Source organism: Lotus japonicus, chromosome 5 (assembly GCF_012489685.1).
Source record: "Lotus japonicus ecotype B-129 chromosome 5, LjGifu_v1.2".
NCBI lineage: Eukaryota > Viridiplantae > Streptophyta > Magnoliopsida > Fabales > Fabaceae > Lotus > Lotus japonicus.
Window position 1 is genome coordinate 11,378,861 of NC_080045.1, and position 23,426 is coordinate 11,402,286.

Below are 23,426 nucleotides of genomic sequence, written 5' to 3' on the forward strand. Positions count from 1 at the left end.
AAATTGTGGTTTCCAATTTTATTGATAATTAAGTTGTATGAGGAGCATAAGGACGTAAGTTCAAATTGAAATAATGTGCTTTTTTTTGTGATTTTTTGTTTTATGAATATTCATATATTAAGTATAATATTATTATTAATATTTTTTCAATGGGACAAAATTGAATGCTTCCAATACTAATTAATAAAGGAATTGTTTGAAAGAGTTTATTTGAGCTTATCTGATAGCATAAGCGCTTGTGTAAGTATTTGGGAGAGCTTATGCAACCATAAGTTGTTTTGAACTTATTTTCATAAGCAATAAGCTACTTAGGATAGCTTATGAAAAAGAACTTATGCTTATATATCACTTATTCAATAAATTTTTTAAAATAATTTATGAATAAGCGCTTATGTCTTATGCCATAAGCGCTTATGGTCGCTTATGACTATAAGCGCTTAATTAAGCTGTTTTCCCAAACGGGGCCAAAGTACATGACTTTGTCACAATGCTCTGCTTTTATGTTATCCATTCTCTCATAATTATGCTCTGCTTTTATGTTATCCATTCTCTCATAATTCAGTGTCCTCCATGATTTAACCTGTAGATGTTAGTCAAATAGAGTAGAACGTAGTTTTATTTTCGACACAAGTTCGAGCATTATTGTCCTATTGAACACTATTCTCTCATTCTAAATTTTTCTTTAAAAATGTCGTTGATGAGTTCCGTCAAAGCATTTAACTAGTAAAAAAAAGTTGTCAATTGTTTTTTTTTATTGGGCCGGCCAAAGGCTCAAAAAGACTACACTATAGCAGATCTAGGAAAAACACTAATACAATCATAGGACAATGAATTCGTACAACTAGGAGGAGAGCCTCCAAATGATGAATGCCAAGCTCAAAGTCATGTGTTAAATTAGTCAAACAGTCAGCCACTTGATTGGCTTCGCTCAGGATGTGGACACATCAGATCGCCTAATCTCTTGTCAACCAATGGCGGATTTGGTTCACCATAGAAGCATAAGGATGTAAAGAATCACAACCTTCATTGATCAACTTGATAACCACTTGAGAATCAATTTATGCAACTCTAATCAAGCCTTTATCCAAAGCTAAGCAAATAACAGATAAATGGCCCAGAGCTTCGCTCACAGGACATTGGACGTGCCCAGGTCCACGCGGAAGCCAAAAGTCCATCTTTCTAAGAGTACCTATAGACACCAACAATTTTTTCTCAATAATCTCAAACTAATCGATTGATTTATTGGAAACTCTTTTTTCCTTTACGCAGGGACATGGAGATTGGATCTAACCATAAGAAGAATAGAATGTTTTGCAGATAAATAACTCGCTTCTTGGTCTCCTGAGTCCCTACAAACACCCTCGATCAGTGTAGTGGAATGTGTCTATTTATGTATAACTTGACTCGAAATGGGAGCATATTTGAAAAAATAAATCTCAGAGTGTCTTGGAAAAACTTATGCAATGCATGAGTGTTATATCTAGTTAAAGTTTTCTCATACTAATTAATTGAACATTTTCAATATTTTATTGTAGTCCCTAATGAAAAAATCCTAACTTAACCCAATATAATATATCAATTATCAATTCCTAAAAAATATCTCAAATGCTTATCAAGTGCAAACGTAATTTAGGAAATAAAAGAGTATGTCGATCATATTTATTTATTGTTCACATTGAAAAAAAAGTATTGACGAATTAAAATTTGAAGTATTCAATAAACATAAATGTAAACAAAAAAATAAAAATTGTCATGGAGAAAATTTACGCACAAAAGACCTCTTACGGAAGCAACAACACCGGTTGTTTTTTCTCAAAACTCATGTGGCCAATAACAAGATTTGAAATGAAGAGAACCTACTATACTTTAATTAATGCTGAAAAAATGGAAGTTTGCCCAAAACTTTGAGGGCAAAGACAAGGATGCATAGTTCGAGCAGAGAGATAATAATCAAAAACGAGTAATTTTGGCTTTTTGCACTATTTGACTATAGATATGGATGTAACCTTTGATAGAATTGGAAATGCTCTTTTGGAGTGAAATTATTTTGCAACAAATGTAAGATTTATGTGGGCCTCTTAAGGAATTTGGCTCAACCCACAAACCTTCTCAAACGTACACGAATGTCAGATTGATTTTGGTTCTGAGTTAGATTGGCATGAAAGAAGATGAAGTATGATATTCTGTTATAAAAAATTTCATTTCACTTGATTTAGATTAACTTTTAAACAGTCAAATTATACTTTATTTTTCTTGTATAATTTTTTCTTATCTTTGCAAGAAGCTTGGCAACTTTGATTTGGGTGATGCCCTTCTTTGGTAATATATAATATCCTGCAAGAACTTCACTAATACATTTGAACTCATTTAAGAAAAACCAGGGGAAGGAGCTCTTTTCTTTGGTGATGTATCATATTTTGGCTGTACTTGGTATATAGATTACTTCGGGATTGTTTACCAATGAACTTTGTTTTGCGCAGATACATAGAGCTATGCAATGGTGGCCATGAAGCCAAAGACTTTTCAGGGTGAATGGTCACTTTCGTCCCTAAAGTTACAGGCGTTAGGCATTCTAGTCTCTATTCTATGAAAATGTCGTATGTGGTCCCTGAAGTTGTAAAACGTCAATCACGTTAGTCCCTGCCTTGACTCCCGTCAGTAAACGTTAACGGGAAGGATAATTTGGCACGTTAAGTGCCCTAATGGACTTGCCACGTAGATTTAAATATTGGGAATATTTTTTGGAAAACTTAAAAACTTTCAATTTAGTCCCCGACCAAAATCTCTAAATCAGAAAAGCTTAATTTCTTCATCATCTTCTTCCTTCTCATCATTTTACCCAGAAAAAAAACAATTCCAAAAACATCTCCACCCAAATATTCTCACTTAAAAAACAACCCAATTAATCTTTTCATCTTTCCTCTGATGCATCTTCTTATGTCAGAGACTAAAATGCAGATCATCATTTCCCCTGAACCTGAAACCCCTCACTCTTTCTCTCTCCACATTCTACATCTAATTACAGAACAAAATAGAAGGATAATTCAGTGGTATATACTATTATGAGGGAGAGACGCATCACCTGAAGGAAGATAATCAAATTTTATGAAACCCTCTCGTTTCTTCCCTCTCCCTTTATGATATTGCCAACACACCTGGTGTTGCAGCCGATGCCAGCCACATCAACATTAGATCTGAGGTACCCATTTGCGATTTTCCTCAAATGTTCCCAAATATTAAAGGGTTCTTTGTAAAGTTGCAAGCTTTGCGTCATTTTGATACTATAGTGGTCTGTTTATGTGGTAGGCTAATAAAACATTTTTGTTGAGTTTTCCTTTTTTAAAAGGAAAATGGAATCTTGAGGAAAGATGAATTTTGGGTTGTTTTTTAGGTGAGAAAATGAAGATTTTTATTTAGTTTTTGAGGTGGAGATTTTTGGGTTGTCAATAGCATGCTGTAACTATAATGTTTCTTGTGTTGTTAAAGAAGAAGAGAGAGGGTATTGAATGTGGTTGTTACTTTTCCTCTCTTCACCACCCACTTTCTCTCCCTTCTAATTATTTCCTTCGTCTCTTTATTTTGTTCTTTTTATTGCAAATCTGGTTGTTCTTTTTATTTCCTGAACATGCCCAAAATATTTATTGGATTGGGGTTGCTTCAAAGTTTGGATATTTCAAGATTTGGTCGAAGAAGATGGAAGAAGGGGGATGGATTTTATGGGTTTGGTTGAAGAAGATGGAAGGAGGTGGTTGAAGATGTATTAGAGGAAAGATAAAAAGATTTGGGTTGTTTTTTAAGTGAGAAGATGAAGATTTTTATTTAATCTTTGAGGTGGAGATGTTTCTAGAATTGATTTTTTCGGGTAAGATGATGAGGAGGAAGAAGATGATTGAGAGATTGAAGCTTTTCTGATTTGGAGATTTTTCCTAGGGACTAAATTGAAAGTTTTTAAGTTTTCCAAAAAAAATTCTCAATATTTAAATCCACGTGGCAAGTCCATTAGGGCACTTAACGTGCCAAATTATCCTTCCCGTTAACGTTTACTGACGGGAGCCAAGCCAGGGACTAACGTGATTGACGTTTTGCAACTTCAAGGACCACTGACGACATTTTCATAGAATAGGAACTAGAATGCCCGACGCCTGTAACTTTAGGAACGAAAGTGCCCATTTACCCGACTTTTCATTTGTGTTTCGTCATTATTACTCAGGAATACACGAGACAACTGACCACTAAATTAAAATGTTGGTGCCATAATGGTTACAATCATTGTAAATTGTAGACATTGTAATAATTTGTCATATAATGATGGTTCTGAGCTTCCATTATATAACATCTTCATTTTGGTAAAATCTCTAGAATCTTGAGGATATTACAGGAGATAAAAGGCTGTCTTTCACAAGATTATGTACTTGTTGATCTTCCTGTAAATGTTTGACAATATTCAGCAAATTTTGTGCTTGTTTGCATCTTAAGCTTTCTGATTTAGAAATCTGGTAGCCTCGTTCTCTGCTGGCTTGAGCTATTTTGAGAACCAAAATTATGATGCCTCAAGTATTAAAGATCATCAAAAGCATTGTTGTAAGACCCAAGTTTTTAGCTTGGAATAAATTGGTGAAAGGACAAGATTCGAACCGACGGAACTTATGACGCAAGCAGTATTCGCTTAAACCTAGGACAAGAACCTTAGGAAATCAAACTATGTTCCACCCTTGGAACACTATAGGAATAAAATTTCCAAAAAGTTCCACCCTTGGAACACTATGGGAAAAGTTCCAAAAAAATTTCAGAGAAATGTTAGAACTTCTCTTTTTCCATATATCACAACCGTTTCGAGGCGAAACTCTAGGATCTACGAACGTCCGATTCCAATCATCGGAAGTTTGCCGAAACCGAAACCCTGGTATTTCAAAACCCTAGAATCAACCGACGATGAAGACTTTTTCTATTCAGAGCTTCAAATGAAGATTCCACACACGTACGCCCACTCTAATCGACGTTCCAAATCTTTCTTCAGAAGGAAGTTTCTGCATCCGAGGTCAAAATCATAAAGTGCATAAAGTGCATTTTAAGCCGGTAAACATTAAAAACAAGCCTCGAAAACCAAAAATCATACTGATATTTCTTCGAAGAATTAGAAGATTCAGCGGGAAGAATATCGTGTCTAAAATACGTTGGAATCAGTAGGAAGAAATCGGGATCGCTCTTATATTTTTATCTTAACTCTATGAGTTAAATCCTCCGATATCTAAACTAATCTGTACCGGTTTACAAAATATCTATTCAACCTTATCCAATCTTTGATAAATATCTATTCATACTTATCCAATCTTTGATAAATATCTATTCATACTTATCCAATCTTGATAAATATCTATTCATACTTATCCGATCTTTGATAAATATCTTCCATTTCATTCCCTATAAATATGTGAAGCTTGAAACAAAAACCTCACAAAACACACACACACAACCCGCGGCCACAAGAGGAGAAGGAGGAGAAGAGTTTTTCGCCGATTCTTGCCTGATCGTTCCATAGTTCGTTGCTACGCGTAGGTCTCAAGGTACTGATGCTAATCCTCACTTCTGATCGTAAATTCTGCCGCTTTTCTCTATGCTTTTCTGTGCTCTAAGTTTTGAGGTTTTTACAAAACTATCTAGATAACTTCATCTTTCTATCTAAACTTATTCCCTGCGCGCCCCTGAGCATGTTTAGCGGATTTCATTTCGCCGATTCTCGCCGAATTGCCGCCGAATTTCAATTCTGCTCATAATACCCATGTTTGGCTAAAGTTCCAACCTTTGGGCTTAAAACCCTCGACTGAGTTTAGCGTTAGTAAGATTAGTCGTCATAATCGTCGTTGGTATCAACCCCATCTAATTTATTTTTCGAAATTCTGATTTTGAGTTTCCGAGCTAAAAATATTGACCAAAATACCCCTGCGACAGTTTTCGATTCGATAATTTTTCTGAGAGTTTCCCTGGCCTAGATATCGCCTAAGAATACCTAGGAATCGATTTAGATCGAAGAAAAAGTTCGGGAACCCTATTTTTTAGAGTGGCCGAAACCTATTGCTTAGGATACCGTGTCCAAAAATAATTTTTGGGTCTCTATGACCTGAACCATTGCGTAGCTCTTTCGATTGTCGAAATTTTGGCGCCGGTTTCGTGTCATTCCGAGTTCTGTAGCTCGAGTTATGCTCGTTTTAGCGAACGAAGTTCTGTTGTCAATTCATGCCTTAAGAGGAACTCTGAAGCTTTAAAAGCTTTCTTTCCGGTTTCGATTAGCGTTATTAGATAGTGTTACTTCTAGTAGGGCTTGTGTTGATGATTGTGTTTCCTTGTTCTAGGTTCACAACTTCCATGCCCAACTTCTACTCACGAAGGTAAGGGTAACTCGGTTTTAGCGTGTCGTTGAGTCTTGCCTGCTTTTATCGTAAGGGTAACTCAGTTTTAGAGTGTCTTTGAGTCTTGCCTGCTTTTATCGCACTGCCTGTGTTTGAGATGAAGATGTTTATATTGATTGGCAGATGATTATGATTATTATGCTTGCTTATGTTGACTGTTTCTGAGGCTTGTGCCAAATGTTTTCTGAAGGCTTCGGCCGAGTAAACTTATTGAGACGTGTGTCTCCGTTTTCTGAGAGGCTTCGGCCGTTTACTGGTTTCTGTCATTACTGCTTTCTAGTGGATATGGCATGGTTATTGTTGATACTTGACTTGGTTATTGGATTTGGGAGTTGTTGATTGACTTGGCATTTAGGGCTTGAACTTGAAGTGGCAATGTGGTGGTGATTGTCCCACGTGATTGTCCCGTCTTTTAAGGCGTTATAAAGTGACGGTGTGGTGGTGATTGTCCCACGTGATCGTCCCATCTTTCGAGATGTCCTAAAGTGGCAGTGTGGTGGTGATTGTCCCACGTGATTGTCCCGTCTTTTAAGGCGTTATAAAGTGGCGGTGTGGTGGTGATTGTCCCACGTGATCGTCCCATCTTTCGAGATGTCCTAAAGTGGCAGTGTGGTGGTGATTGTCCCACGTGATTGTCCCGTCCGTAGTGGCGTTAAGTGGCGGTGTGGTGGTGATTGTCCCACGTGATCGTCCCGTCTTGAGAGACGTTGCTGATCGATCCATTTTGGTAGAAGCATATAGTTGCATTATAGGGAACTAACACCTAACCCTATGTTGTTGGATTTTAGTTATTGTTTTATTGATATCTGAATTGATGTTATACGTTAGGTTGTCGATATTTGAATTGATGTTATATGTTAGGTTGTCGATATCTGAATTGATGTTATATGTTAGGTTGTTGATATATGAGTTTAGTTATGTTGTTGGTTTATTTACCATGATAGGTAGTTAAATTTGAATAGCATGATTTTCTCTTTCATACATGGTAATTGTATGGAGTTAACCCTTTCTATTTGCTACTTGTTGTTTGGGCGCCTAACGCTATTAGGCGATGGAGAGCCTTCCGCTGAAGCTTAGCTGTTCAAGTTGGAGACCGTGATCGTGGGCGGTCGAGTAGAGGTGGATGAAGCAGTTGCTTCTTCCTTTTGCTGGACTATGTCTGAGTTTCTTTCCCCATCTGAAAACTCTGTTGTTTAAACTTTATCTTCGCCACTGTTCCAGTGAGCGTACTTATTTTGGAAACCTGCTTACGATATTGTATGACACTATTATTATATGTCGGGAACGGGTTGTTGAATAAAGTCTATGTTATGTATTCAATTATGTTCAGTGTTTCGAAAAGGAAAAAAAAATATATTGTGTTTTCTTAGGATTACGAAATAGTCCTTAGATTTTGTTAGGTAACTAATGTGACTCCTCAGTTGAGAAATTGGGGCGTTACAATTGTGATGTGTACAAGGCTGTCAAATATGTCATGGTTTAACTCCATTAATTAACTGAATTTACAAATAAAATTCATCTTTAATATACACCTCATAGAAGACTAAAAACCAGCAGAATTTGATTGCTGAATTAACAACGGCAACAAACCTTCCATCGGATTTTCGGATTAGTAGTTGTCTCAATCTTTCAAGCAAATCTGGGGCAGGCAGTGAAATCTGGAACGAAAAGCACAATAACTAGAGCCTTTATAGTACAAGTTTGGACATTTGATGCCAATTCGTACTCCTGAAATCTTTCAACTCTACAAAAACAATGACAGCAAAGTGTACAATATAAGATGCATATAATAAGTTTAGTGAAAGCAATATCCCCTCCATGAAGAAATATGCCAGCTAACTCGCTATTAACATTAGAAGGAAGTTTAAGAACTCACCTGCTTGTCGAAAATAAAGCAATTAGGATTGATATCACCACAGCATAATCAACAAGGGAGCCACTTCAATATCTGTTGGAACAAATTTATTTTTAAGTCCAAAAATCTTCCTTATTATAATTTCTATTGAGCTCAGGCCATTCCTAATGCAATGAGATCTTTGCTTGAATAATCTTCCCTCAAAATGTTTAAAAAAATATATTCTGTGGCTGCTCAGTTTAATGGTAAGACCATACAACGATGTTATTGCAAATTTACAATGATTTACACAGTAAGTTTTGGTTGTAATAACCACTTTAGAAACTGTAAGACCATAAGTCATTTTCTCAGTAAGTTTTGCTTGACTTCAATATGCACAAATGATTACTGTAAAGAAAGTAGTTACAAAAATATATAACACAAATTATCTGCTATTGACATTCTGTTACTTGAGGTACAGCAGAATAATTACCTGTCAAAGAAATCTATCTGTCATTAACCATACAGAATACCTTGGATTTGGGAAACTTTAGGCCAAATGTAAACGTGCTTCACGGGGCACCATTCGTCCAGTTGAATACAACTTTCTTCTCCAAAACCTTTCAACGCCACAAAAAATTGACATCAAAATTTACAGTGTAAAATGCAAATATTCAGTAAAGTGAAAGAACCATTCCCTCCAGGAAATGTTGTGCCAGTAAAACTATCTATAACATTAGAGGGGAAGTTTAAGAACTCACATGATTGTGCAAGCCAAAGTCAACATGATTGATATTCCAAGCATAATCAACAAGGACGTTAGCCGATTCAAGTTCAAGCTCATGAAAGGAGCACCTCATTATATCAGCTCTAAGACCTATAGTAAGCTAAAGAATATATAATCACATCACTAACCACTAAAAATTAGAGAAACTAAAACAGTTTTTTTGTTCAAAAAGAGTTGAAACGAATTACCAAACCTATTCTACAAAAACTTCCTTCAGGCATCCGCAGCATACTTTTCTTTAATTGGTTCTAAAAATTGAAGATTTCAACCATTGGAAAAGGAACTAACAGCACAATAATTGCAGCCTTCTGAGTTAAAAATGTGTACTTTTGATGCCACTTCCTTCTCTATAAATCTTTCAACTCTACAACTAAAAAGTTAAGTTGCAAATAATCGATTCAGCGAAAGCACCATCATGATTAACATCCAAAAATCTTTCAATTGCATTAGAAGGAATCTTTACCATGGAAAAATCATGATTAACATGCAAATAATAGATACAACTAATCGATTAAGATGCAAAAATCTTTCAATTGCATTAGAATGAAAGTTTAAGAACTAACATGATTGTACAATTAAAGCCACCATGATTGACATTCCCATCCTAATCAAGAAGGGAACTATTTGTTTCAATGTTCGTAAAACAGAAACACCAACTTTTCAAAACATGAAGACATCTTTATCATATTTATCACTCTAACATCTGATCAAAAGGATTAGGAGATCCCATACCTCAAAATGTTAAATAAAAGATTTGTTGAAAGTTTTGTGACTGGGAAGTTCAACAGTGCGCGTCCCAGTACAATAAACTGCAAATCATAGGAAAAGACTGTAAGTTATTGAAACGACCCACTTTATTAAATATTAATTCCTATTATTATAATTATTACTTTAAAAGAAAAGAGAATAAGATTAGGGAAAAAAAAAGAAGAGAAAAACTAAACCAATTTTACCCAAAACCCACTAACAGTACCCCACTCCCCAATTACAAATGTTTCAAACCATATTCCATCTCTTCGTCTCTCTCTCTCGTGACATTTCTTTTCTCTCCTATGTGCGGCAACTCCTTCTTCTCTCTTCTTCTTCATCATTTTCTTCTTCCCTCACCGACAACATACAATACTCCAGCAATAAAAATTACATGCTTTGAAGGTAGAATATATCATTCAAGTTGAAGACCCGTGGATTAACTTTTGGGGTTAAGGCTATGCTCTGGGGAAGGGGAAAATTACCCACCCTTCGGATTGCACATTTGATTTCGTTGAGGTATATCTCCAACCTACAAAATTCAATAATAGTACTATAGCATATGGTAGTATTAAGTAGAATTAATTTTAGGGTTTTAGGTACATGATTGGGGGATTTCGTAGTTGCTCACGGGCAGTATAACTAGTATGATATAAGTAATTGTTGCTAAAGGATTGAAATCTATTTTTGGTGTTCAGACTTACCGGCTAGTGATTCGTTCGTGTGTCCTGAAGTTGTTGGGAGCAATCATGTTGATTCTTCGTAACTGTGAGTGGTTTTCAATCATTGTGGCATAATTTTATTACTCTATAATTGCTATTTTTAATTATTTTGATATATTACTTATTCATTTGAAAATTGGGGAAACATGTTTTACGGTTCGTGAATTATCTGAAAGCTGCTTTTATGAAGTTGATCTGAGTCTGATTCTGAACTGACATGAGAAAATAATTTATATTGCTTTGATTTTGGAAATTATGTGAAACCGAGATTATGAACTTGGAAAGTTGATTTTGAGACTTTTGATGAGACTGAAAACGGTTTTGGGGATCCTTGATAGAACCCCGTAGCCGTTAACGGAGGTAACGGCCTAGGTGCACCTAGCTAGTTTGATTCCGGGAGGAGAGGGCTATCCGTTAGATGGAGCCGCCAGTGCACGGAAATGGCTATCAACGAGATGAAGCTTCCCCCGATGTGATTGATGAGATATGACATGATTCCGGGTGGAGAGGGCTATCCGTTAGATGTAGTCGCCTCTTGGGTAAGATAATCCTTAAGAGGAAAGGGCTATCAACGAGATGTAGCTTCCCCCGATGACACGATGTGACTTGAGAAAGGAAAGGGCTATCCGCTAGATGGAGCCACCCCTATCAGAGAGGCCATCCCTTAGGAGGAGAGGGCTATCAGCGAGATGGAGCCGCCTCATGGTTCTACATGTGTGACCCTATTAATTATATTTCTGGTTTTATGTTTTTCATATCTAGACATGATTTTAACTGTATTTATTTGAAGTGGTTATTAATGAACTTTATGATTTTTTTGTCAAGTTCATTGTTGAAATTATTTAAACTGGTATTATTGATGATATAAACTGTTTATACTGAGTTGAGAGAGAAAAACTCGTGCCTATTCTGTTTCCCCTTCCTGTTCATGGTGGTTGTTGACTGCTCACTAAGTCTTTGTGACTTACCCCATTCCTTATTTCCCTCCACAGATTTTCAGGCAACTGAGTAGCAGACCATTGTCAGATTCAGATCATTCGACTTATTTCCTTTGACAGGTTGTCATATTGATGACTTTTATTTAATCCTGGTTATCTGCAGCTATAGGGAGTCCTAGGTGGATTTAGATTTGAGATTTAGATTTATTATTTTATTTTAAGAGTCGACACTGGAGTACTCGAGTTAATTTGATATTTTACTTGAAATACGGGTTATGGAAGAGCTTATTGGCATATGTTGTTATTTTTGTAACTATTGAAAATCAAAAGAGATTTTGCTGAAATTTTATAAATTATGTCTACATGGTTATTTTGAATAAATTGCTTGGAAAATGATTCTATGAGTATGAGGCTTGCCAGGCTAAGGTGGTAGTCTGTGCGCCGGTCACGATTTAGGATTTTGGGTCGTGACAAAGTTGGTATCAGAGCTTTGGCTGTAGGTCCTATTAGCTGCAGACATGAGGTAGAGATAGAATCTTTCTAGTAAATTGTGAACCGCGGCACAACTTACTTCAAAGATGCTATTAACGCCCCATGAGATTCCTAGAGTCGTTTCCAAAGTGTGATTTGAGTTTGTTCCTCATTCACAAAAATCAGAGTCATGTCTTATATTTGATGAATATTCTTTTGTTCAGTGAGCATGCCACCTAAATTTGATTTTCTATTAGCGGATGAGTTAGCTTATTTAGAACCTCTTAAGGTGGTAGTGGTCGACGTTGTAGTGTAGGCCAAGGACCATCGTCGATTGGGGCTTGTTGTTCATTGATGTAGCTAACGTAAGGTGTTTATACTGAGGTAATGAAATTCATGGACGACAGAACTTACGGTTGGTATAAGGAATTATAGCATGAATTGCAATAACGCGTCTGAGTGATTTTTTTGGGCAGCAACAACCCACATTAGACAATTTATGAGCGTAAACTAGGTGTTGGAAAGAAGGGAGCAACACCAAGTAGGCACCACTAGAGAGATTGAGGTCACGTTGAATTGGGTTTGTAAAGCTTAAATTCTCCTACCTTTCTAGTACTTGTGCAATTGAGGAACAAAATCGGGTAGTGCTTTAGGGGGACTATGGAGAATACTTGGATGCGCACACATTAGAGCGGTGGAGTTAACGTCATTTCAGTTAGATGGTGTAGTACTAGTATATGATTGGTTTGTTGACTTTACGCATATGAGAACAATGGGATCGCCTCCGTTAGCATGGGCTGAGTTTTAGCAGAAATTTATATATCATTTCCTTCTATAGCGTGTAGGAATGGCATAACTTGGGAGTTTGAGCGACTGAAGAAGGCTGAAGGCATGACTGTAACCGAGTATAGTGTCTGTTTTAGCTGTATATGTTGATATATATATATATATATATATATATATATATATATATTTCCCTTATTCTCTTATTGAAGAAATGTGTGCTAGGAGATTTGTTAGAGAACTGGGCAAATATCTATTTGGATACATGGTTTGGTGGAATTCCACTTTTACCAAGGTTTTAAGTCTGGTGTGTCAAGTAGAGCAGCGGAAGAATGAAACCCAGCATTAAATCACCATATTTTTTATAAGAAACAATGACTTGATAGATCACATAATAATCATTGAATCATGGCAGTGGGTTAAACCCCGTCACTAGAAACAACAACGTGGTAGAGGAATCTTATGGGAGAGATCAGAGATAGGTGAGTAGAGGTCAAACTTTAGTTTTTGTGTTTACTTTTCGGGACACTTATGCTACCAATGCATGGTTACAAGTATACTTTCTATATATTCTTGAGATGCTCGTTTTCGTTTGATCTAAAAGCTATATACTTCCCATTTTCTTTTATATGCTTCTCATGTTGGTAAACTCTCTTTCTTGAAATGATATGTTGGTTATGGGCTTGTGGCTACACCTCCTGAAGAATTTTCTATAGTTAATTTTGTGGACCATCCTGTGGTGGTACTCGTTGGAGATTGAGAGGTTTTGGTAGACTTAATTGCATTAGGCACGATTGATTTTGATGTGATCTTTAGGTATGGATTGATTGACCCTTTATCATGATACTTTGAATTGTCACAACAGAGTAGTGAAGTTTAAATTACCTAGAGAGTCATCTTTCTCATTTTCAGGAGATTGAAGTTGGACACCATATAATCTAATTTCAGCATTGGGAACTAACATGTTACTAAGGAAGGGTTTTCAAGGATACTTAGTTTTGATATGATATACTGAAAAAGCTTAAATGGACACAAGAAGAGATTCTTATAGTGTGTAAATTTTTGAATGTAATTCTTGGTGTACCGCCTAACATGGAGATAAAGTTTCCCACACACTTGGTTCCTAACACTAGTTTTATTTGTGAAGAATAAAGATTGAACTACGCAATTATTGTTTGCTTACAGAAAGGTTGGATAATGTGACAACAAAGAATAAATATCATTTGCCTCAAGCACATGAGTTGTTTGATCGGCTACAAGGAGCCCAATAGTTTTGAAAAAAAAAAATGACTTGCAATCTGAGTATCATCAATTGAATATTGAGAAGGAAGAAATTTTGAGATAACTTTTGAAACATGCTATGGCCATAATAATTTATTAGTCATGCCTTGGGAAGTAGTGATGTCACTATCATTTTCATGGACTTAATGAGTCGCATCTTTAAATCATTCCTGGATCATTTCGTGATTGTTCTTATTGATTATTCTTGTATATTCCTAAGGACTAGGAATGACACTAGAAGCTTGTTGATAGTAGAGTTTGGATTGGGTTGCATGTTTCAACTCGTCGTTGGCACACGTGAAAATCCGTTCTAATTTTGTTGATGAGTTTAGATTGACTCAAGGTCAAGGTCCTTAATTGGTGAAGATGGTAGAGGATGTTCAAAGTGGTAAAGTTTGACTTTCATAATGTTTTACAACTTGATTCTTTGATGTGTGTGGCTAAGGTGGTTAGTTTGAGAAGATAAATATGTGGAGATACTCATCATTATTTTTAAAGCCATGCCATACATCCATTTTATAGTAAGATGTATCGAGATGTGAAAGAATTTTATTGGTGGGAAGAGATGAAGAAAGACATAGAAAATCTGCTTTTGAATGTTTGTCATGTCAGCAAGTGAAGGTTGAGTATAAAATCAAGTAATGATGTTTCAATTTGTTGAGATATCATAGGGGAAGTGAGAAGGTGTTGTTATGAACTTGGTGATGGTTGCTTAGAAGTATTATGATTTAGTATCGGTGATTATGAATCGATTGATTGAGTATGCACACTTCTTGCCTATGAAGAGTACTTATGTTGTTTCTATGTATATTAAGATTTACCTTGGATGAGATTGTGGTTTGTATGGTGTAAGTGTGTCTATGATTTCAGATCAATGAGCTCCATTGAATGCACAATTTTAGAAGACTTAGCAAACTGTTGTGGGGTCTGGATCAAATTTGGGTATAACTTTTTATGATAAATGGATCGCTAATTTGAGAGGAATATTTAGATCTTGGGGAATATATTTCATGCTTGTGTATTATAATTTATACGGAGTTTGGATTTGTACTAGTTTTAACGAAATTTTCTTATAGTAACAACTATTAGTCATGCATACAGATGACACCATATGAGGTCTTGTTTGGTGAGGCAAATCACTAATATGGTGGTTTGAAGTTGGGGAAGCTATGCTTGTAGGTACAAAGTTTGTCAAAAAGGTAGTAGAGGAAGTAAAGCTAGTTCGAGATTGTTTGGTTACCTCATAGTGAGAAAAAAGTCTTATGTTGATAGAAGATGACACTCCTTAGAGTTCGCAGATGGTGACTTTTTTTTACGAGTTTTATCAATGAAAGGAGTGATCAGTTGGTTAAGAAGGGAAAGCTGACACCAAAAATTTAATAGAATGTTGGAGGTCTTAGAGAGGGTTGGTGTTGTAGCTTATCGATTGGAACTTCCGCAGAAGTCTTTCTACAGTTTTTCAATTTTCTTCGCTTCGAAAATACTAATATGATTCTTCTCACACTTTTCATCATCATGAAAATGTAAATTTAGATGAGTGATTATCTTATATTGAGCATCTAGTACCCATGGTTGATATAAGGTGAACTGCTTGGATACTTGTTCAGTGAAAGTTCTTTCGCAAGAAACTACTTGAAGAAGTGAGATAACTATACGTGAGAAGTATCTCTCATTGTTGGAGACCCAAGGTTAGTTCAAACTTCAAAATTCGAGGACGAATTTTTCTTCAAGGAGGGAAGACTGAAACGACCCACTTTATTAAATATTAATTCCTATTATTATAATTATTACTTTAAAAGAAAAGAGAATAAGATTAGGAAAAAAAAAAGAAGAGAAAAACTAAACCAATTTTACCCAAAACCCACTAACAGTACCCCACTCCCCAATTACAAATGTTTCAAACCATATTCCATCTCTTCGTCTCTCTCTCGTGACATTTCTTTTCTCTCCTATGTGCGGCAACTCCTTCTCTCTTCTTCTTCATCATTTTCTTCTTCCCTCACCGACAACATACAATACTCCAACAATAAAAATTACATGCTTTGAAGGTAGAATATATCATTCAAGTTGAAGACCCGTGGATTAACTTTTGGGGTTAAGGCTATGCTCTGGGGAAGGGGAAAATTACCCACCCTTCGGATTGCACATTTGATTTCGTTGAGGTATATCTCCAACCTACAAAATTCAATAATAGTACTATAGCATATGGTAGTATTAAGTAGAATTAATTTTAGGGTTTTAGGTACATGATTGGGGGATTTCGTAGTTGCTCACGGGCAGTATAGCTAGTATGATATAAGTAATTGTTGCTAAAGGATTGAAATCTATTTTTGGTGTTCAGACTTACCGGCTAGTGATTCGTTCGTGTGTCATGAAGTTGTTGGGAGCAATCATGTTGATTCTTCGTAACTGTGAGTGGTTTTCAATCATTGTGGCATAATTTTATTACTCTATAATTGCTATTTTTAATTATTTTGATATATTACTTATTCATTTGAAAATTGGGGAAACATGTTTTACGGTTCGTGAATTATCTGAAAGCTGCTTTTATGAAGTTGATCTGAGTCTGATTCTGAACTGACATGAGAAAATAATTTATATTGCTTTGATTTTGGAAATTATGTGAAACCGAGATTATGAACTTGGAAAGTTGATTTTGAGACTTTTGATGAGACTGAAAACTGTTTTGGGGATCCTTGATAGAACCCCGTAGCCGTTAACGGAGGTAACGGCCTAGGTGCACCTAGCTAGTTTGATTCCGGGAGGAGAGGGCTATCCGTTAGATGGAGCCGCCAGTGCACGGAAAGGGCTATCAACGAGATGAAGCTTCCCCCGATGTGATTGATGAGATATGACATGATTCCGGGTGGAGAGGGCTATCCGTTAGATGTAGTCGCCTCTTGGGTAAGATAATCCTTAAGAGGAAAGGGCTATCAACGAGATGTAGCTTCCCCCGATGACACGATGTGACTTGAGAAAGGAAAGGGCTATCCGCTAAATGGAGCCACCCCTATCAGAGAGGTCATCCCTTAGGAGGAGAGGGCTATCAGCGAGATGGAGCCGCCTCATGGTTCTACATGTGTGACCCTATTAATTATATTTCTGGTTTTATGTTTTTCATATCTAGACATGATTTTAACTGTATTTATTTGAAGTGGTTATTAATGAACTTTATGATTTTTTTGTCAAGTTCATTGTTGAAATTATTTAAACTGGTATTATTGATGATATAAACTGTTTATACTGAGTTGAGAGAGAAAAACTCGTGCCTATTCTGTTTCCCCTTCCTGTTCATGGTGGTTGTTGACTGCTCACTAAGTCTTTGTGACTTACCCCATTCCTTATTTCCCTCCACAGATTTTCAGGCAACTGAGTAGCAGACCATTGTCAGATTCAGATCATTCGACTTATTTCCTTTGACAGGTTGTCATATTGATGACTTTTATTTAATCCTGGTTATCTGCAGCTATAGGGAGTCCTAGGTGGATTTAGATTTGAGATTTAGATTTATTATTTTATTTTAAGAGTCGACACTGGAGTACTCGAGTTAATTTGATATTTTACTTGAAATACGGGTTATGGAAGAGCTTATTGGCATATGTTGTTATTTTTGTAACTATTGAAAATCAAAAGAGATTTTGCTGAAATTTTATAAATTATGTCTACATGGTTATTTTGAATAAATTGCTTGGAAAATGATTCTATGAGTATGAGACTTGCCAGGCTAAGGTGGTAGTCTGTGCGCCGGTCACGATTTAGGATTTTGGGTCGTGACAGTTATTTTCTTAGGAAGTTTTTTATTTAAAAATACACAAATGTTCACTGCAAAGAATTTTTCAAGAGAATTCTATTTTATTTAGATTTTTAATCATTACCAATGCCCCAAATCTTAGACTGAGATCACTGGCATATCAAAGTTAAATGAACAAAGTAAAAAAGAAAGGAAACATGTACACGACTAAAAAATCATGAATCAGTTTTCGTTTGAAATAGGATGAATAGAAATGATAATATAAAATTTTGGTGCAAAAAAAGTGTGAAATTGGGCAAGTGGCATTTACTCGATGAAGAGCAGACTAATTGCCTACTGATAATCCCAGTTCAAGTTCAAGAAATTCATCTGTCATTAACCATAATGCTTTAGATGTGGGAAAACTTGGGCCAAATTTGCATGTGTTTCATTTTACATCATTCTCCCAGGAGACATTTCAAGTTTTCTTAGAGCAGCAGGCAGCATATTCCGCACCATATCCTCCGGCCTGGAACAGTTATTAGTTTCTAATGTTAGTGGGGTGAGATGGAGAATCCCATTGCACTCAAAATGTTCCCAAACTTTTTAACTCAAAATTTTTCAACTCTAGCACAAAAGTTTGATGACAATGTATGCGAGAGATGCAAATAATCAGTTTAGCAAAACAAACATCCCTTCCATGAAGATATGTGCCAGTAAAACTATTATGTTAGAAAGCAAGTTTACGAACTCATATGATTGTACTGATATCTGTAATACATGGGAAAAACACTAACTTAACTTCCTTATCATCCTTTTAAGTTGTATATATATCTTCTATATTGAGATTTTTTTTTTCTGTACTATTTTTTTACTGGCATAAAAATACAAGAATGCTTAGTAGAAAAAAGAATTGCTAACTATTCACAATTTGAAAAAAACATCAATTCACCTGTAAATCTTGGACTGTGATCTATGTGATTATGAAAGAAGTTAAATAAATGCGTTGGTAGAAGATAATTCTTTTCCAATTGAAACAGTAATGGAAAAAGTTGGTGAAGAAAATGAATGAAATTAGGCAAGTGGCGTTTACTTGAGATTGAGTAATTAGTAATTAGCTCAAGGAATACATCTTCGGTCTTCCATTAACCTTAATGCCTCGGATGTGGGAAACTTTGGGCCAAATTTCCGGGTGCTTCATTTGGCAATGTTCTTTCAACAGAGGACACTCAGTGATTTGAAGTTTTATTAGAGAGGCAGGCAGCCTTTCTCCCATCACATTCTCCAGCTTCGGACAGCGGTCAATTGTTAATTGTTGCAGGGAGGTGAGGTGGACAAGCCCCTTGCACTCCAACGTCTCCATACTTGTTAATTTAACTAACTCCAGGGAAGTAAGGGATGGAGGCAGCAACACCAAACCCTCCTCCGGGAAGGACTTGACACCGTCACATGGACCTTTAATGGTAAGACGGGTGAGCATGTCCACCGAAGCTAGGGAAGGACTCCTCATTAATTTCTCACAATTACCAATCTCAAGTGATCTCAAGCTAGGCGGCATACTAGGAAATGACTCAATTTCTTGGCAATTGTCTATCTTGAGAGATTCTAACTTTGGGAGAAGAGTGCTCATGTGACAAGGTAATGACTTTAACTTGTCGCAATTCGAGACGGAGAATTCAATCATACCGGGAGCAGACAATCCTTCTCTTGGGAATGATACAAATTTGGGGCAGCCATCTATGACGAAATCTGTGAGAGCAACTTCTTGCACTGAAAGACTTTCCAGATTTTCAAGGTTTCTGATCGTGAGAGAATGGAGATTTGGAAAGCTCTCCAATGGAAGGGATGTGAGAGAATCACAGCAACTATTTATAAACAAAGACTCAAGTAACTCGTGCTGCTGCTTTGGAAATTCTAGCTTCCTGAAATTAAAAATAATCAACTTCTTCAATGATGGAGGTAAACAATCTCCCGGGAATGATCTTGCAGATGAACAGCTCCATATCTCTAAACATTGAAGAGAAGTTGGTTGGGGGATGGTAATGGCCTCAAACATAGACTCCACCACCTCGCTTCCTTCGATTCGTAGATCTTCCACCGAAAGAGGTATCTCTCGCAATGATGCTTTATTGCTTTCCTCTATGATTAAACAACGCAAGACAGGAGCCCTTGGAAGAGAAGAAACAAGCTGCTCACAACTGCTAATATCAAGTGATTCCAAAGCTGGAAGGTTATATGGCAAATCTCCCCTTAATCTGGGACAATAGCTTATTGAGAGCTTCTTTAGTTGAGGAAAAGCATTTGATTCGAATGGACGCCACACCTCCCAACTCGGCATGTCTTCAAATGTCAGAGATTGTAGGGAGGGAAAAGATGTCCCTGAAAAGGATTCATCGCTCTTCAAAAATTCAACACCAACAGTCTCCAACCCGTTCAATTGGCAAATATATAGTGTCTTGAGAGAGGGCAGTTGTCCAAGTGAAGGAAGCATGCAGCAGTTCTTACAATCAGATAGACATATTGAAGTCATGTTGTGGTAGGAAGAACGTCCAACCCATTTTGTAAATTTTGTGCCCATGTAACCAGATATTGATATATGCTTCAGGTCTTGGTGTGGTTCTAACTTGTCAAGAATGTCCATTTCAGCTAGGGAGTCTGTAAAATGGCTCTTAAGAGACCAATACAAGCGTAACCTATCAAGGTTTTTCTTATCTGTTAACTTTGCCTCCAACGCTTCATTACCATTGGCAACATTCTGCAAATTGCAAATGTTAAGTGATCCATGTAAATTTGAAAGCTTTCCCAGTTCTTTGATCTTCTGCCCTTCGTGCTTGCCCACAATAAACTTACTTAAATGCTGCAAATTTTTTAATCCACTCATTCCTTTGGGCATCTCTTTTATTTGAGTTCCCCAAATATCAAGATGACGCAAATTTACAAGATTGTACATGCCATCAGGTAACATAGTCAGCAATGAACACCCGCCCAATTTCAAAGTTTGTAGATTGTATAAGTTACACAATGACTCCGGTAATGTCTTTATTAATGTGTAAGAGAGGTCCAAATATCTCAAATGAATCAATTCACCTATTGAATTTGGTAATGGTTCCACAAATCTTCCAAATGACAGGACTCTTAAGTACTTCAAACGGGACATAATGATGCATGCTGCCTTTTCACTGTTGAATGGAGATTCTTTAATATGAATTGGTAAGAGTGTCCTTAAAAATTTAACTCTACCAAAAAAATCAGAATTTTCATAGACTTCATCACTTAACCCACTTAATGACAAATGACGAGTCTTCACACAAATCTTAATTTCTTTCCCAAGTTCTTCGGATCTAAAGTAGAATTCTCCACCGAGTAGGATCGCTAAATCATGGACAAGATCATGCATCACAAAATAACGCTTTGAAGTGCCAAGACGTTGAAAAAATGATCTTGAAACCAAATCATCAAAATACTCACAACCGACTTCTTCTAAAGTCTTTCCACTTTTTGAAGGCTGTAAAAGATCTTCTGCCATCCACAACAAGATTAATTCATCTTTTTCAAACATATAATCCTTAGGATACAACGCACAATAAACAAAGCAACGTTTCAAACACGGAGGTAGATAATGATAACTAATTCTCAGTGCCGGAATAATCTTGCTCTCATTTTCAGAAAGTTCCCAAATGTTACAACTTAATATATTATTCCAGTCTTTGATATCATGCTTGCCTCGCAATAAGCCTCCGAGTGATTGTGCTGCTAAAGGTGATCCATCACACTTTCTAACAATTTTTCTGCCAATTTTTTCAAGAGTTGTGTTCCCATTAGATGCTGATGAAAAACATGCATGGTTCGCAAAGACTAACCAACAATCTTCATCCAACAATTGTTTTAGATGATAACTTTGGAAAGTTTGGATTAGAGAAGCAACTTTTTCAATGCGGGTCGTCACGAGAATTTTGCTTCCCTTAGTTCCGAATTGAAGAGGTTTTATAAGAGAATTCCATTCAACATAATCCTCCATCCAAACATCATCCAAAACTATTAAGAATTTCCTCCCCACCAACTTTTCCTTCAATTCAAGATGGAGTAAATTTAGATCGTTCAAACCACAATTACTTTTGGTAATTGCCTCTATGATAGTCTTAGTAACCTTGAGAATATCACACTTATCAGAAACACAAACCCATGCTCGTAAATCAAATTCCTGCTTTAATTTTTCATCATTATAGACGAGTTGGGCTAAAGTTGTTTTTCCCACCCCACCCATACCAACAATAGGTATTACACCTACTTTACCATCACTCATATTACCATCTAACAATAATTTGAGGATGACCTTTTTGTCTTGATCCCTGCCATAGATATTAAACCCATCATCAAGAGAGGTAGATGGGAGTCTCCATGAATAGTTCTCCCTAGCAACCTCTTTAAGACCAAGAGTATCTTTGAGTTTGAAAATAGATTCCAGTCTTCCAACTATGTCTTCCAACTTATTAACCATGTCCCTGTCTTGAAAATTGAAGTAGCGAGAGAAGAAGTTGCTTACCTCCTCCTTTCGAGTTGCAGCTTTAGTAGAAACATGATCCAGAAAGTCATCAGCAACATAGACAGCATCTTTGAGGTCATCGAGCCACTTCTTCACTGCAGGGTCCTTGATCTGTTTCTGCTCAGCATCGTTCATCACTGCTTCAACAGCATAAAAAGTGTTCTTCAGCCGTTGGAGCAAATTATCGTCAAACTTCTTCCCTCGGATGAAGTTGGCAAACTCAGGAGAAGCCAGCCTGTCCATAACAACTCCAATAAAAGCAGAGAGAAAAGCTTCACCCCCAACTGCCGCCATGATCTCAACACAGGAAGAGTAGGAATAAGATATATGAGAAGAGAGAAACTTAGTAAGAAAGGTAAGGAATTGCAAGTTGTGTGTATACTGTATATATGTATATCTTGAGGCTCGACTCGTTTGTCGATCGTTTCTAAGCACAATTGGAGGATGCTTTCTTTTTGTGCCATTTTTATATGTGAGTGATTCCTCGGAATGCTCACTTTATTTGGAGGATGCTGAAGATTTGCACAATTTTTATTAGAGATAATTGTGCTATAGCATGTGTTCAGACGGCACATGTCTCGTTTTTTTTTGTATGCCGGCACATGTCTCGTAGATAAAGCAGCAGATTTTTTAATCAATTGTTAAAAATAAGCCAAATTAATTGTACGTATTCTCCATGCTTAAGACTTAAACTTAACAGTTGAATCAGTTGAGCTGGCTGGATGTAAATACCAACTAACATCACAAGCACAAAAGATGTAAGTGCCTCTTCTTGCATAACCAATTCATGTCATGACAAGTCTCTTGCTATTTAATCAATTGTTAACCTGTTTTGCTTATTGATCCTAATAACCAAAAAGAAAAAGGGAAATTATGGGATACCCTGGATTTTTTTTGGGTGCGGTACCCGTATTAAGTAATCCAATAGATTATTATCATGTTATTCAAGCTAAATACTATATCCTTAGATTTTACTTTACTTGTCAATTAAGTTTATCTTATGAAATTTATTTTTTAATGAAAAATAGGCTAGTGGTGGAAATGAATAATGGTGATAGAGATGCGCGTAAAATGACCATGGTTGATGGATGAACAAAGCTCAGAAAACACAACTCGCAAAATTCACGTCCCTAAGAATTGAACATTGCATTACTACGATAGAAAAAAAGTAAAATTTTAGCCA

The 23,426-nt window shown here is 36.4% G+C and overlaps 1 protein-coding gene and 1 long non-coding RNA gene across 2 annotated transcripts; one reads left to right on the forward strand and one right to left on the reverse strand.

Moving 5' to 3' along the window:
- Positions 1-9,936: 9,936 nt before the first annotated feature.
- On the forward strand, positions 9,937-17,654 carry LOC130721041 (uncharacterized). The gene is made up of 5 exons (XR_009013330.1): positions 9,937-10,294; positions 10,474-10,543; positions 11,490-16,132; positions 16,312-16,381; positions 17,328-17,654. It is a non-coding gene; the product is annotated as an uncharacterized LOC130721041 (long non-coding RNA).
- Positions 17,655-18,005: 351 nt separating this feature from the next.
- Positions 18,006-22,661, reverse strand: LOC130721040 (putative disease resistance protein At3g14460). Its single transcript, XM_057571767.1, has 2 exons — positions 18,794-22,661; positions 18,006-18,229 (listed from the first exon to the last, which is right to left on the reverse strand). Exon 1 carries the CDS (start codon positions 22,535-22,537, stop codon positions 18,815-18,817), a length of 3,723 nt encoding a protein of 1,240 aa, XP_057427750.1. The 5' UTR covers positions 22,538-22,661; the 3' UTR covers positions 18,006-18,229; positions 18,794-18,814.
- Between the last annotated feature and the right edge of the window lie 765 nt (positions 22,662-23,426).

What these genes read in the sequence shown, in the direction of transcription:
- LOC130721040 (XM_057571767.1), bottom strand. Translation starts at nt 22,537, where the DNA reads ATGGCGGCAGTTGGGGGTGAAGCTTTTCTCTCTGCTTTTATTGGAGTT.